The sequence below is a fragment of the Lupinus angustifolius genome, unplaced genomic scaffold, assembly GCF_001865875.1.
Source record: "Lupinus angustifolius cultivar Tanjil unplaced genomic scaffold, LupAngTanjil_v1.0 Scaffold_61_23, whole genome shotgun sequence".
Classification (NCBI taxonomy): Eukaryota; Viridiplantae; Streptophyta; class Magnoliopsida; order Fabales; family Fabaceae; genus Lupinus; species Lupinus angustifolius.
In genome coordinates this window covers 17247-34591 of record NW_017723041.1, presented here as the reverse complement: position 1 = coordinate 34591, position 17345 = coordinate 17247, and the positions used below count along the sequence as shown (strand labels likewise).

General features: G+C 36.2%; 1 protein-coding gene across 1 annotated transcript in view; it reads left to right on the top strand.

Annotated features, from left to right (window-relative positions):
* The first annotated feature begins 388 nt into the window (after positions 1 to 388).
* LOC109339231 (histone deacetylase 6-like) overlaps positions 389 to 17345 on the top strand; it is a 28741-nt gene continuing 11784 nt past the window's right edge. Inside the window, exons 1-7 of the mRNA XM_019576646.1 lie at positions 389 to 1069; positions 3729 to 4169; positions 4270 to 4412; positions 5188 to 5278; positions 5364 to 5482; positions 11730 to 11824; positions 13024 to 13027. Coding sequence (XP_019432191.1) covers positions 500 to 1069; positions 3729 to 4169; positions 4270 to 4412; positions 5188 to 5278; positions 5364 to 5482; positions 11730 to 11784 — 1419 coding nt within the window. The 5' untranslated portion in view covers positions 389 to 499 and the 3' untranslated portion in view covers positions 11785 to 11824; positions 13024 to 13027. The remainder of the gene's footprint in view (positions 1070 to 3728; positions 4170 to 4269; positions 4413 to 5187; positions 5279 to 5363; positions 5483 to 11729; positions 11825 to 13023; positions 13028 to 17345) is intronic.

Here is a 17345-nt window from a genome sequence, read left to right as displayed (position 1 = left end):
AAATGAAAATTACACCATGAGGGAAGTTATTTCAAGTTTTGGCTTTATATATAGTATAGATTTTACACTTTAAGAAACTTATTTGATTTTTTTTACAATTAATTTGGTTATCAATATTTCACTCTTTTATAATAGAAATTATTTATCCTATATTTAGTGTTTCATTTATGTACCAATCCAATTAAAAAGTAAGCTTTATATAAAACAAAAAACCATAAAAACAAAAAATAAATTTTTTATATTACTTAATAAAATTTGATTAAATTTGATTAGATTGAACAAAAAAATTTGTTTGTTGAGAAATGTGATCCTTACCCTTTTTTAACTTATACGTAACAAAACAACAATATTTTATTCCCAACTACCCAAGTCTTATTCTTATTTAGCTACCCATAAAACAAAACACCCTCTGAATTGTCTCAACTCCTTAACTTCTTTTGCAGAGTGTAGAAACAGAGGGTTTGATCATTTTCTATTTCGACTTTGAATTACACAGAGTATGGCGATCACCGGAGAAAATGAAGACACCGCAGACTACAGCGGCGCGTCACTCCCTTCCTCCGGCTCCGACGCAAAGAACCGCACAGTAACCTACTTCTACGAACCCACAATCGGCGACTACTACTACGGCCAAGGCCACCCTATGAAGCCCCACCGTATCCGCATGGCTCACAACCTCATCATCCACTACAACCTCCACCGCCGCATGCGGATCATCCGCCCTTTCCCCGCCGGCTCGGAGGACATCCGCCGCTTTCACTCCCCCGACTACGTCGATTTCCTCGCCTCCGTCTCACCGGAGCTCGCTGAGACTAACCACTCTCACTACCGCCAACTCAAGCGCTTCAATGTCGGCGAGGATTGTCCTGTATTTGATGGACTGTTTGATTTCTGTCAGGCCTCCGCCGGCGGCTCGATTGGTGCTGCGGTGGTTCTCAACCGCGGCGACACGGAGATCGCGATCAATTGGGCTGGGGGATTGCACCATGCTAAGAAGGCTGAAGCGTCTGGGTTTTGCTATGTCAATGATATTGTTCTAGGGATTCTTGAGCTTCTCAAGGCTCACAAGGTATTTTTCCATTTTCTTTCTCTTTTTATTACCATTGCTCTAGACTCTGTTTTGTCACGTTTTTTTTTGTGATTTTCTTTCCATGTTCAAATTGTTCTATATTTTATCATTTTCCTTTTCCTTTTTGTAATTTATGTTTTTCTCTTTTCAATGCTGTAATAGCCCTAGACTCTGTTTTGCTAGGTTTTTCTTCCATGTTCTACTTGGTGTGAAATTGTAAGGTTTTGTTGTTTCTTTTTTTGTAATTTATGGCAATGTATTTTTTCTTTTCCTTTTCTAAAATTATAACATTTTTAATTTATGATTTTCTTCTTTTAATACTACTGCCCTAATGGTTTTGCTATGTTTTTTCTGTGGTTTTCTTGCAATATTCTAAATGTTCTAAAATTCTATCATTTTACTTTGTGCAACTCGTGGCTATGATTTATTTTAAAGAGTAGATGTTCTCTTACAAAATTAGCCTTTATTGGAGTCCAGGATTGGCTGCTTAGAAATAAGCTAAAAATAGTTCATTTCAACATAACTCTTTTCAGCATATATCAAAGAGTGGGGATCCACTTACTCCAAGAATAAATTTTTTAAACTTACTCTTAATTTAGTCATCAAATTTTAGGAAACCTAATGGTTTAGTTCTACTCACTAATTTAAACTATTTGATTTTCCTAAAATTTATGACTATGATGTGGAAAACTTACTCTTTGAGTAAGTGGATCCCCTCTCTATATCAAAATTATTCCTTAGCTTACTCAACTACATACCCCGCTGAACATTACCTGTGGGTTAAACCAGACCAGCATCCGGGTGGTATGAATTAATTTACATTCTATTTAATGTAGAATATGGTAGAATCACACGTTAAGTGATTTGGGCATATGTCGAGAGTTAGCATTGGCAATTAGGGCGGCCCTGCCCGCCCTGCCCACCCTGCCCATGTCCACACAATGCCCACCAAAATTAGGGCGGGCATGGACATGCCCGTTTTTAATTAGGGCATGAAACATCATGCCCTGTCCGCCTTAAACATGGGCAGGGCGGGCTTGTGGGCCACCCTAAATTAAAAAAAGAAGCTAAAAAATGACAATACTTGAGATTACATGGATACATGGTGTGATAGTAGGATTAAAAACACAAAACATAACATCTTGTTTTGCATAAATTGGACATACATTTAATTGGTAAAATATTATATTTTGGAACATTGCTACATGCACTTAAGTGGTGAGAACATGAATTACTCTTGTCATACCTGACCCATCATATTTCTTATTTTAGTGTTCATTGATGCCCATGGGCCCCCCTGCCCGCCCATTTGAAATGCCCATGGGCGAAAATGGCATGTTGGGTGGGCATTTTAGGACGGGTGGACACAATTTTCATACCCTGCCCGTCCAAAACGTGCGGGCGGGCGAGCCCCATGGGCTTTGCCCAAATTGCCAATGATACGTGGAGTGGACCGCTAGAAGTCCCAATAAGAATAGTAAGATCACACAAATGCTAGTCCAGTTTCTGGAGGCAAAGAGAGAGGTCAAGAAAAATCATAGGCAGAGGTGCAAAGCTATTATGAAAAATTTAGAGATCAATGCTTTGTCAATGGACATGATTTATGTAGAGCATTGAGACGTCGTTTGATCCATGTAGATGACCCATCTAGTGAGAGTGAGACTAATGCTAGGTTGTTGTTGTGTAGAGAAGACTGGTTAAAGCCTAGTAAAGAGATTAAATCAGAGGTTATCAAATTCATAGAGGTTGAGGGAGCCCAAGAAAAACTATAGTTGAAACAATTAAAAAGATCAACTTTGTTAATAAACATGATTTGTACAATAAACAACAACCAAACATTTATTCCACTTGGTGGAGTCGGCTACATGGATCGAACGATGCCATAATGTTTTATTGTAAATCATGTTCATTGACAAATCATTGCTCTCTAAGCCTTTCTTAATTATTTTTTCTATGATGTCCTTTGATCCATATAGTCGATCCTGCATGCAATAAAAATGGATTTCAATGAAATCTCATTCTATTTTTAACCCATCCAAACTCTGGAGTTGGAATGAGTGCGTGTATAATCTTTGCATTGCAATTCCCTTTTCCATTTTGGTGTCACGGAAAATAACTTAAATGAACAAAACTATAGTGATGACCTAATTTATTTTGGAGGCTGTATTTTCATGCATGTTTGGTGTGGTTATAGTTATGACTTGATTACTCCTGACCTTTTTTTTGGTTTCAAATTATTTAAAAGCATATGTTTTATTTTTATTTTTATGTATTTTGAATAGATTTTATGTATGTGTGCTATAAGGCTCCACTGGATCCCTAGATATCATACTGGCCAAAGGTCAAAGGTTCAATTCGTAGGTATCATATTGGAATCTTAGTAGTTGTTTCGTTATTTTGATCATATGACATTTCTTCCTTTGCTGGGCCACCCTGGAGGTCTGGAGAGGGTGAGCCTCGGCGCAATAGTAAATGTTGCTTGCCTTATGGAGATCACATATTCAATTTCTGGAAACAACATGTTCTCTTTCGAGGGTAAGGTTGCGTACATCTACCCTCCCAGACCATACTACTTGACAGATTCGTATAGAAGACCACCCTTTTTTATTTCTTCCTTTTCTGATTATATTGTTTGTACTCTTTTTATGTCACTGGCCAGCGTGTGTTGTATGTTGATATTGATGTTCACCATGGAGATGGCGTCGAGGAGGCATTTTACACTACTGATAGAGTAATGACGGTATCTTTTCATAAGTTTGGAGATTTTTTCCCAGGCACTGGACACATTAAAGACACTGGGTGGGGCCCTGGAAAGAATTACGCTCTCAATGTTCCATTAAACGATGGAATGGATGATGAGAACTTCCGTTCTCTTTTTCGTCCCATCATTCAAAAAGTCATGGAGGTTTATCAGCCTGATGCAGTTGTTCTTCAATGTGGAGCTGATTCATTGTCTGGTGACCGGATTGGTGTCTTCAACTTGTCTGTGAAAGGTCATGCAGATTGTCTTCGTTTCCTTAGATCTTTCAATGTTCCTCTAATGGTCTTGGGTGGGGGAGGATATACGGTTCGGAATGTTGCACGTTGTTGGTGTTATGAGGTCCCTTTCTTTACCTACTTGAGCAAGATTCTGAATAATGCATTTTGGTGATGGTCTAATATTACTTATTAGTTACTATTTCTTTCTTTCTTTGTTTTAGACAGCAGTAGCAGTAGGAGTGGAACCTAGTAATAATTTGCCTTACAATGAATACTACGAGTATTTTGGCCCAAACTATACTCTTCATGTCGAACCAAGCAACGTGGTGAACCAAAACACAGCGAAGGATATGGAAAAAATTAGGTGATTTAATAATAGTTGCTTTTTGGTTGAATTACAATGGATGATTCTGATTGCAACAATTTTTTAATCATAATTATGGAAAAAGTACTAGTAGTATGTAATTGAATTATGAATCTAATCACAGATGCGTTACATTTTTCTATACATAAGTCATATCCTTTCAACAAATATGATATTTCTACTTTTCAGAATCTTATGAGTAGTAGCATAGACATGAACAAGGTATAGTTTAAACCTAGATCATGGGAGTTTCTTTTGTTATGTTTGTGAAGGCATATTGTATTTCTCTACACTAGAAAAACTAAAGGGACCATGTCAAATTGTCTCACTATGTGCCAGAAGCCAGGGATTAATATTGCCACACGTTTAGATTATGATGTATGCACAAATGTATATTCACCCAACCACTGGAGCTAACATTGGAGCTTTCCATCTTTGGATTACACGATATTACATAAACCATCTTATATATGAAGGTAGTCTCATTACCACCTGCGCTGCACCTGACTCCTTGTCACAGGTGGTGAACAGGGTCCAAATCTTTTCTCTCCTAGGCTAGTAAATGCTAACTCCCTAAAGACCCCAATGAAGAAATGGAATGCTGTTCTGTTATGTCCTCATGGAGCCTGATATATGTGGATACTGCTGAATGTTTTAATGAGGGATTATGTGTTATTTCTAAAGTTATCATGTGTGACCTTTTCTTCTACGGATGATTGCTAGGATTTTATGGAGCCGAGAATGATTTAAATTGATTATTTAATTGGTTTTCCAGGAACACACTACTAGAACAGCTTTCCAGACTTCCACACGCTCCTAGTGCACCTTTTCAGACAACACCATCATCCACACAAGTTCCTGAAGAGGTTGGTACTTCATCAACTCGTTGCAGATATTGTCCCTCTGCCATTTTCTTCTTTTTGTTTGATTTTATTGGGGAAATGTATCCAGGAAGAAGAGGAAATGGAACCAAGATCAAAGCATCCCATATGGACTCGCGAAGTTTCTGATTTTGATTCCGATGATGAAAAGCCTAGTACAAAATTCTCAAACTTAACCACCCACATGAGGTAAAGGTTATATTTTGTTTAAAAGTGGAATAGTTAATGTTTGTCATATCAGACTGTTTATAATGGGTAGTATATTATGGATCTGTCCCTTAGATTGTAATCTTAGTGCCCATGTAGCCTGGTAAACACCCTGGCCTCAGTTTTAGTGGAAGTTTTTTCTTCCAGAAAATGCATTACCTTAGGTTTGTTTGGAACTGTCTGCTTATCCATTTGTCACAAGTCAAGCTGCTATTCTCATGCAACTTTCTCTTTCGAAACCAAATTATGTACCAATGATTATGTATGTATGTATGACTCATTGACTCATCGAGAAATTGGATTGTCACATCAGTTTTGAGGGTTAATTTAGTAGCTAGCCTGTATGGGCCAATGGTATGGGCCTGGTTATAGTATTATATATACATAGACCAAGTTTAATAGAGGTGGATGTTTGTCCTTAATATGTTCGTGTATTTCTGTTCATATATTATGGGCACTATCACTGTTATATATATGTTTTTTTGGTTAAATGCACTTCACCAACCTAACTTGTTAGTCCAATTAAACTTTCCACACTAATATTTGTGACTAAGCAAATTACACCCTCATTTAATATTTGGGTTATTCTATATGCACCCACGTTGTCTCATTTTACAACCATTGGATGACCTATCCCATAGTTAAATTTTTTTTGACGACTATATGAAACTAGCGTGCATGTGAAACCAAGAAAGGTGGGTGCAAATAGAATCACTCTTAATATTTTCTATTGTAGTCTTATCTTTTATATTCAAATTTGATTGTCACAAGTATTAGAACTAAGTCATAGTCCTCCTAGATGGACTACATGATTTGAATGACTCCATAATCCTACATTATAATTTTATAAATCATGTTTATTAATAAATCATTGATTTATGCATATTTTCTAATCATTTCGCCTATGATTTTTCTTGGCATTCCATTTTCCTCTAGAAATTGGACTAATTCCCATTTGTTCAATTCTCCTTGTCGGGGCTTCTAATGATCCCCCACGCATGCTGATAAGAGTAAGGGTAGGCCTGTAATTTGAAATGTATATAAAAGAGGGAAGAGGAAGGTTTGGAAGTAAATAGCAAGCAAACTTCCTACTTTACCCTTAGTTAGTTAATTCATTTAGGAAGCCTTTAAATAGAAAGCTGCCTATGGTAGTTAGATAGAGAGAATTCAATTATGATTTGGGGAGAAATCAGATGGGGCTAGGATTGTGGAACCCTGGAGTGTACTTCTTCTACATTGTAATTCTAGTCTACATTTAATAAAATTCTTAGAACCCTAGCAGAATCAATTTGATTATGGTTTAGGGGTCTTTTCATTCTGTTCCATTCTTCTATCTTTCTTGAATACTATTGCTTAACACTAGTATCAAAACACCTTTCTTGGTGCCTGAGGAGTGGAGAACCACCATCATCGTTGTAGTTGTTTTGTGCTAGCTTATGGTATCTACGAGACAAATGGCTAAGGAAAGTGATAGTTGGACCCAAAAACGTGAGGAATTGCCACAAGAAAGGGAGGATACTTGTCTTAGGTTGGAGTTGAATGAGGCACATACCAAGAAGACGGAGGAGTTGTTGGCTGCCATAGCCACAAAATTAGGGATTGAAAAAGGGGAGACTTCTGCTGGGGAAGGCAGTGAGAATGGCGAGGAAATTGATAGCAAAAAGGGGCAACCTACGTATGATAGATGGCGCAAATTGGAAATTCCAATCTTTATGGGGGAGGATGCTTTTGGTTGGGTTCAGAAATTGGAGAAATACTTCAATCTCAGGGCCATCACAGAAGAGGAGAAGATGCAAGCACATGTGGTGGCTTTGGAAGGAAGAGCCTTAAGCTGGTTCCAGTGGTGGGAGGGATGTAACCCCTCTCCTACATGGGAAAGTTTCAAGTTGGATGTGGTGAAAAGGTTTTAGCCATCAATGGTGCAAAATCCTGTTGAATTACTTCTGTAACTGAAATAAAAAGGAAGTGTGGAGACTTATGTGGATGAATTTGGGAGATATGCTAGGGCCTTGAGAGAAGTTAACCAAGACTTTGTTAGAGGGGTCTTTCTAAATGGACTCAAGGAGGAAATCAGGGTAGAAGTGAGGTTATATGAGTTAAAGACTCTACCTGAAGTGATTCAAAAGGCAATCCTTATCGAGCAGAAGAATTTTGTAGTAAGTAAAAGACCCACTTCAAGCTATACTAGACCTACTGGGTCAATTCGAGGAAATTCTTATAGTAAGGTGGTGACCCTAGATCCTTCTACCACCAACAATAGAAGGGATAGCTCATCAGTAGGGAGTGTACATGGACTTCCTCAACCTACTCAAGAAGCTGATAGTGCTAGAAGTAAGGGAGGATTCAGAAGGCTCACTAGTGTTGAGATGAGGGGAAAAAGGGAGAAAGGGATATGTTTTAGGTGTGATGATCCATTCACTAGGGATCATGTATGTAAGAACAAAGAGTTGACGATGTTGATCTTAGCATAAGGGGAGGAGGTTGATGAAAGGGTGGAAGAGGTCTTAGAAAACTTTAATTCCCTGCAACTTTCCCTGTATTCCATGAAGGGATTGACCTATACAAAAAATCCTGGAAGATAAGAGGTACTCTGGGGGTGCATCCAGTGGTGATCATACTTGATTGGGGAGCCTCTCACAGTTTCATCTCAAAGGAATTGGTAGATCACTTGCAATTGAAGGTAGATGAGACTAAGGCTTATATGGTGGAAGTAGGGGATGGTCATCACATCAAATGTAAAGGCAGGTGCTCACAACTCAAAATCTCTATGCAACAGTTAGATGTAGTACATGATTTCTACTTGTTTGGTTTGAAGGGGGTTGATATTGTGTTTGGACTTGAGTGGTTACCCAGTTTAGGAGAAGCGAGGGCTGATTTTGGCAAAATGAGGTTAAAGGTCAAGAGGGGAGGATCAGTAATCACAGTGGTGGGTGACCCTACTTTAGCAAAGGTAGAATTATCATTGGGGCTTTTATGCAACTTTTGTTGGAAGAAGGGGAAGGGTTGCTGTTGTAGTGTGATTCACAAAGCTAGATATCAAAAGTAGAAATTCCTGCAGAAGTCAGTGAGGTTTTGCAAGGATTCCAGGTAGTCTTCCAAGATCCACAAGGGCTTCCTCCCACTAGGAGGCAAGACTATGCAATTCATTTGAAGGAAGGGGTTGAGATACCTCATCGTAGACCTTACAAGTGTCCTTATTATCAGAAGGCTGAGGTGGAGAGGTTAGTTGTTGAAATGTTAGAAGCTGGCCCAACATTAGCCCTTATTCCAGCCCCATCATCTTAGTGAAAAAGGATGGTGGGTGGAAATTCCATGTCGACTATAGGGCCTTAAATAAGATTACTATACCCAACAAATTTCCCATTCCTCTAGTTGAAGAGTTGTTAGATGAGTTGGGAGGGGCCAAGGTATTTTCAAAACTAGATTTAAGTCAGGATATCATGAAATAAGGATGAGAGCAGAGGATGTAGGTAAGACAGCCTTTAGGACCTATGAGGGTCACTATGAATTCCTAGTCATGCCTTTTGGGTTGACTAATGCTCCCTCTACTTTCCAATCCTTGTTGAAAGAAATTCCGAAACCTTATCTCAGGAAATTTGCATTGGTCTTCTTTGATGACGTATTAGTATATAGTCCTGATGTAACTTCTCACTCTCATCATTTGCAAGCAGTGTTGGATTTGTTGATTGAGCACTCTTTGAAGGCTAATCTAAAAAAAATGTAGCTTTGGACAACCTAGTATTGAATACTTGGGGCATGTCATATTAGGTGGTGGGATATCTACTAATGAGGCTAAGGTGGAAGCCATTAAATCTTGGCCTAGACCTATCAATGTGAGGGGTTAAGGGGATTCTTAGGCCTCAAAAGATATTATAGGAGGTTTGTTAAGGATTATGGCAAGATGGCCAAACCTGTCACCGACTTGCTTAAAAAGGACTCCTTCTAATGGACCGAAGCTTTAAAGTCTGCTATGATGAACCTACCAATCCTGGTTGTTCCTGATTTTTCTAAGGAATTTGTTGTAGAAACCGATGCTTCAAGTAAAGGGTTAGTTGCCGTGTTAATGCAGGGGGGAAGGCCTTTGGCCTTTTGGAGTCATGGGCTCTCATTAAAAGCCCAACAGAAATCAGTCTATGAGAGGGAGTTAATGGCATTGGTTTAAGCTATTCAAACATGGATGCATTACCTCATGGGAAGACATTTTGGGATCAAGATAGACCAAACATGGGGGGTATTGATAAGAGTAAGGGTAGGCTTATAATTCGAAATGTATATAAAAGAGGAAAAAGGAAGGTTTGGAAGTAAATAGCAAGCAAACTTCCTATTTTACCTTATTTTCTACAATAGGAGCTATCCCAATTTTCCCCTAGTGCATTGATTCCTTATCTTTTTGTCTAGTGTGTTCACTCCTTCAACAAAATATTCATGTATCTGCTATGTGGATTTTATACTCTTGATATTTTACCATCTACCATATAACATTGTGGGTCTTATAGCTATGCAATAAAACTTTTCCCGAATCTTGAAGACACCTTTTTATCACGTATGGCACCTGATGCACTCTGTTATTTCGTCCATCCGACTTGAATCCTATGGTTTACATCTCCCTCAATTTCCCTGTAGCTTTATATGAGTAAGGGTAGGCTTATAATTCGAAATGTATATAAAAGAGGGAAAAGGAAGGTTTGGAAGTAAATAGCAAGCAAACTTCCTATTTTACCTTATTTTCTACAATAGGAGCTATCCCAACTTTCCCCTAGTGCATTGATTCCTAATCTTTTTGTCTAGTGCGTTCACTCCTTCAACAAAATATTCATGTATCTGCTATGTGGATCCATATAACATTGTGGGTCTTATAGCTATGCAATAAAATTTTTCCCGAATCTTGAAGACACCTTTTTATCACATATGGCACCTGATGCACTCTGTTATTTCGTCCATCCGACTTGAATCCTATGGTTTACATCTCCCTCAATTTCCCCGTAGCTATATATGATTCACCCAAGATACTTATGGTATCATCTCCAATATTTACCTCATCTATAGAAATTTTTCACCTCTTGGTAAACATACACTCTATACATACTGTCTTCAATTTTTATAAAAGTCACGTGTTTCTAAATTTTGTATCTACGTTTCTAGTTTCTCATTTAATTCCTTTACCAATTCTCCAATTAGGACAATATCATCCACATATAGAATGCATTGTGGCATCGATTCTTGAATACGCTCAGTAACCACATCCAAGACTAATATAAACATGTTTGGTTCAATGTTTGCCATTGGTTTTTCTTCACCAGTCTTGACCCTATCATACATATCATCGATTGCTCGAATGTAAGTAACTTGAAATGCTTTCTTCTCTAGAGCTTTCTTCTTTAGACATGTTATTATACGTTTTCTCCAAATCAATGAAAACTATGTGTAAGTCCCTTTGGTCCTTTTGGTATCTCCATTAATTGTCCATAGCAAGTATATAGTTTCCATGGTCGACCTCCCCAACATAAAACCCAATTGCATTTCAGTAATATGTGTCTCGTGTCTCAACTTCCACTCAATTATCCTCTCTAAAAAATTCAAACTATGGTTCATGAGCTTAATCTCTCATAGTTTGCAGAATTTTGTATATCCTCTGGACTTATAAATAGGGATTAATGTATTTCTCATCTACTTAGTCTAACATCTTCTTAGGTCTTATAATACTATTAAACAATTTTCTGAGCTAACCAATGCCTTGATCTTCTTAAACCTTACAGTCCTCAATATGTATATTATCCGCTTCAAACGCTTTGTCATACACCATTATTTTTAAAGCTTATTTCACTTCCAACTCTCAAATTCTATGATAAAATGTATAATTTTGATTATCCTGTAGTTTTTAGTATATCAAAATGCAAAAAGTTATAACCTTTATTGAAAAACTTGTGAAAATCATGCTTCCATTCATTGTTGGTAATTTTGTTCTTCACCAAGATTTTCCCTTGTCTTTCTTTCTCCACTCTCTTTATAAATGCTTCTTTCTCATCCTTTGCTATCTAGCGATCGTAAGCTCTATCTCTTGCATTGCTCACTGGCGCCTTTCTTAGATATCTTGATATCTTGTAACTCATCGTAAGTTGGATACTTAACTGTTGAGTATATCAAATGATCGTATCTGCAAATTAGTGAATTTGACTACTATATATTTTCCTTTTCTTAGAAGATAAGAAATTTCCCATCTATGATGCAGGCGTAATGCAGATGATATGGAAGAAGATAAGCCTCCGTCATCCAAGTATTCATAGAATATAGCAAGTTAGATTACCAAGTAAGCAGGAAGTTCATGTTAGTAAGGCTTCGGACTCAAGGTTACAAAGTTCATGTATTAGAAAGAGAATAAAATATTTTCTCATACCGGGAGATAAATTATTTTCTCCAGCAAGTAAAAATATGACATGTGTACTATTTTGTTTTATAAACATTTTTATAGAAAATGATTAAATATGACACATGTCTTGATTTTAATAGCTATAAGGAGATAAATTGTCTTCTTATACCAGGAGATACTTTATTCCCTGTTATAAATGAAATATCAATTTGTGAGTAAGTCTTATCCACTAGGTTGTTCTTTTTTAAATATATGCAAATGTTATTGATTTGTGCTATAACAAGTTTTAGGACTAATAGTTAAGTAGTATTTCTACCATTGGGATGCATGGGGTTAAATCATAAATACATTTTTAAATTATAATTATAAAAGTAAATACATGTAATATAATTATTAAATATCAAAATATTAAAGTGAATGCTTTCACAACTTTACTACTTAGTATTACTATTGCATATTTTTCTTTTTTATTAGGCTCTGAAATAAATTAATAATAATAGAGTTAACATCCTATTATATAGTTAAATAAATTAATAATAATAGAGTTCACGTAATATAGTAGTATTCATGTAACATTATTTATATAGTAAGATACTTGTAAAAGAACGTCTTCTTTAAATGGTAACTTTGGTAATATACTTATTTACCTGATGGAAAAAACTATCATATTTTTGTCTCAGATTGTTCCATGGAACATTAGGCATTATAGTAATTCACTCGGATAGAAGTAAAATATATTAAAATTTAAATAATAAGTATATGTATAATGTTTTCGTCTTTGATATGCATAGCTGTCCGATAACTCGATTTTCGATTAATCTTTTGCATCTTAATTTAGTTATCAAGTATTATTCAAATTCCATTGTCATAATATAAATACCAAACATGCCTTATCAGTTATAAATATGATAGATATGTTTAAAAATTCAGTACAGCTTAAATATAAATCAATTATTCTAGTTCTCGCTGCACTAAATTTTCATAATTTCGGGGTTTTGCAGGGTTGCGTTTGGGAGACCGCAAATAGGAACATAAATTTGTGAATTTTCAGTTCTGGCTGGTGTTTTTTGGTTAACACAAGTAAAATTTTGAAATAGTAACTCATAATTTTAGAACAGGCTTAGTTTTTTTGAACTTTAGGAAACGTTTAAAAAAGTACTGTCTAACTCTAACATGTCCACAATTTAAAACTGTCGGCTAAATTGACCCGACATAGATATGCAAGGTTATCAAAAGATGTATGTGGAAAAGTTGTGTCTGGTTGGTGTTCTATCTTACTTTATAATGTATCATAACATTTTAATTTTGAGTATAATATCTATGTATTGATAGTGTAAATATTTATGTGCTGTCAATCAACATTTATCATTCATTTATATTTTTTGTTGAAAAGTTAATGACAATTAAAAACGAATGATGAATGATGGACTAATAATATATAAAATTCTTAAACTATCTCTATAATATAATTTTTTTTTCTTTAATTTTTCCTTGTACTTTTCTTTATATTAATGTACCACGTTTTCAGCTTTCGTTACCGATAAGAATGTCATATCTAAACATTTAGGGATCAAGTACTTTTTACATTGTAGCATTATTGATATTTAAGTAAAATAATTTAATTGAAAAATATATGATATATTGACCATATAAATTATTTTAGGGTCACAATACATAGTTGTTAAACTCAACAAATAATGGATTTTATTCAGTTTTATTGATTCGAAATGTGACGGCTAATAAAGTAATGACCATAAAGTTAGTTTGTTGTTACGTGTTAGATTTCCGATTTATCCCAATCTCACATTTATGTATAACTCATCTGACATCTCTCAATTTAGTCTGCACTTTACATGGTCATTAACCAAAAAAATATTTTTACTCTCAAAGCATCACTTAGAACTTAATCCCGTCTTAAAATAAGAAAACCACTCCTAATTTATATACATTCTCAAAGAGACATTACTCTTCATAAAAGAACATATATTCCTTATAAATAAGAGTTATGGTCCATAATTTATTTGAACTAATTAATCAAATAGTTAAATATATTCTAACATCTCATCATTAGAAAGAAAAAACTTAAAGTCATCAAGAGTAATTGTGCATAAAATCTTGGAAGGCTAAAAAATATGTTTTATCATAGATATGAAGTTGAATACAAGATAATTGAAATGTCTATCATATTCCCTATGAATATGTTTAGGTAAGTTTCCTCTCTATATCCCTTCTAGATGAATTGACAATCTTAACTATATAATGATAATATCCATCTTTAAACAAATTCTCCCAACATTAAAGTTTTTGCAACACAGGTCCAAGAACTTGCATATAATAGTCTTATACTTGTTTGAGAAGATTAGAAAATCTAATGGTCAAATGATTACTATATGAAGAATGAGAGAAATCTTAAGAAAAACTACTGTAAATTGTTGTGTAATGACTCATATTCTTTAAATAATAGCAATACAAGGTTGTGAAGTTGGGGTAAAGGTCTATATATTTATGTTAAGTAAACCTAATTGAACAAAAGAGAAGAATAGTCAAGCACAAGTTCTTATTCTCTAATAATACATAGTGGTGGCCTCTCAACGCTCCTAAGGACGTAGACACAATTGACCGAACCTCGTTACCAAATTCCTTGTGTTATTATTTTTTCCCTATACTCTTTTACTATTTGGTTGCTCGCTTGTTCCCAACAATTGGTATCAGAGAGCTCTTATCCCAAGTGCCAAATTCAAGGTGGGGAAGTACGATGGAACTGGTAATTTCAGATTGTGGCAAAGGAAGGTTAAGGATGTGTTGGCTCAACAAGGTCTATCAAGGGCGTTGCGTAAGAATAAACCAGATGGTATGGATCAACTGGATTGGGAAGATTTGAAGGAGAAGGTTGCGGGAACCATACAACTCTGTCTATCAATGAGGTGATGTATTATGTTATGGATTTGACATCACCAATAGAGGTATGGAAGACATTAGAGAAGCGTTTCATGTCCAAGTCTCTAACATATTAGTTATATTTGAAAAGAGACTCTATGGCTTCTAGGAGGGTACTAATTTGCAACAACATCTCAACACTTTCAATCAAGTGATCAATGACTTGCAGAAACTTGATGTGAAAGATGATGATGAGGACAAAGCAATAATATTACTGTATTCTTTGCCAAATTCCTATGAACACTTGGTGACAATATTGATGTACGAGAAAGACTCAATCAGACTGGATGAGATCACATATGCACTTCTGTCCCACACTCAAAGAAGACAAAATGTAGGGGAAGTGTCTTAGAGTGATGGTCTGCATGTGAAGGGAGCCAAGCACGTGGGAGGAGGCAAGGCAAAGGAAGTCCCACCAAAGGGAAAAGACCACATTCCATGGGCAGAACACCAGTAGAGTGCTTTAAGTGCAAATAAATCAGGCAGGACACTAGTATAATGCTGTAAGTGCAAATAAAACGGGCATTCCAAAAAGGATTGTCTCAATGAATGGAGTCCTAGCAAGCCGGTGGGAAAAGATAGAGTATCTACACCTGAAAATGTAGCACATAAAGATGTCTCTGGTTACAATAGTGAATTTGATCTACTATTTGTATCCACAAATTATAGTGCAGATGAGTGGATACTTGACACTAGTTGTTCCCACCACATGAGGCCAAACAGAGAATGATTCACCACATACAGGGCATGCAATTTTTGTTTCGTGTATCTTAGAAATAATAAAGCATGTGGAATTATTGGCATGCGAGAAATCAGAATTGAGATGGATGATGGTGTAGTGAAGACGTTATTTGAGGTTAGGCACATACTAGATTTGAAGAAGACTTTGATTTCTTTGGGGACATTGCATGCCAAAGGATTTAGCTATAGAGCTAATGGGGACAATAATATTCTTCGAGTATGCAAAGGTGCTCTGACTGTGATGAAGGGTAAGAGGACTAATAGGAATACTTATAAGCTGTTAGGGAGAACAATTGTAGGTGGAGTTTCCGGAGTGGTTGAAGAGATTTCAATAAATGCAGACCATGTTATGTGAACCTCTTTGACAAAGGCTCTTTGGACGATCTATCTTGGTTGGTGTTTGGCCAAGCTCATGGTTGATTTGAGCATTTGTTTATGAATAAGCAGCAGAAAGATAAAAGTTGGATAAAAGAAGATGGAAAAGACTTGAGGTGAAAGGTGCAACAACACTTTAAGGTGTTGATAAGCCAAAGTGATGTTCGCCACAAGAACTTGGTTATTGATAAGAACTTCTAATCTTGGTACAACTAAGAAGGTTTGGAGAATACTCTCACAAGGATACAATCCTCAATTCACAAAGAATTATGCTTCAACTTAACTTGTTTATTTCATTGCAAATGACTTACATTTATAGGCAAGCCAACTAGGCTCCCACGGTTTGTAAAGACAAAAAAGTAAGGCTAATGCATGGTAATCTAACATATGAAACCATTTGACAAATGAATCTATTCCTAAACTAGGCTAAATTCGGTTGGCAATTGGTATTGCACATGTAATTCATGTGCTTTATTACATTAAAAGATAAACATAAAGACATTGGCCTAGGATGCCTTGGTTGCCACAATTGAACTTGATTAGTTTAGGATTCCTTTCTTCTTTAAGTGCACGACATCAACTTATGTCACATGTTGAATAAAACTTAATGCCTTCATAATGCTCCACGACAAGACTTGATGAGTTTGCATAGGATGCTTGCATTCCTTGTAGACTTGACTCATAATTCAACACATGGTAGAATGTTGGAGTTATTGCCTCCATAATGGCCCTCGGTTGCACTTAAGATTGACATAGGATTCTCTTCGTCCAAGGAGATAATTCCATCGGCATAAAGGTGAATGATGATGAGTTAAATGGCTTAGGATGTAATTGGCATGAAGTAGCCCAACAAGCCAAGCCTCCAATGACTAGAACATGACCATTAAGCTCCATTAATGCACGCCTAAAGTCTCCAATGAGCACATGGAAAATTCCCACGAGCAACTTTGTTCCGACAACTCTAAAAATGTATTAGGATACTCCTGGATGGTTTGTGCCCAGGTGAGTTAAGCTCCAACGGTCCATACAAGGCGTTTAAGCACCATAAATGCCCCATTTAAGCCTATCCACAACGACATTCTCCATTCCCTCGAGCATTTCCCCTCCAACGACCACAATAGCTTTTATTTACCTGCCAAATAACATTAGGCAAAGTTAGAATACCATTGGTTCATGAAAAATAAGGGTTGGTCCAAACATTAAAGTGTCAGTTACACTTTTAGGCTTGGTATAAGTCCCACGAACCATTTTTCGAACTAAGCATTATTTATGGACAAAATTATTAAAAAAACACTAAAATAAATGAAACTAAGCGTTGGTCAAAAATTGGCCCACAAAGTTATTACAGAATTAAAAATGTTCCATGCCAAACATGTTGTCTAGGCCTAAATCGGTCAGGCTACGCCCAGTATTTGATGCTACAGT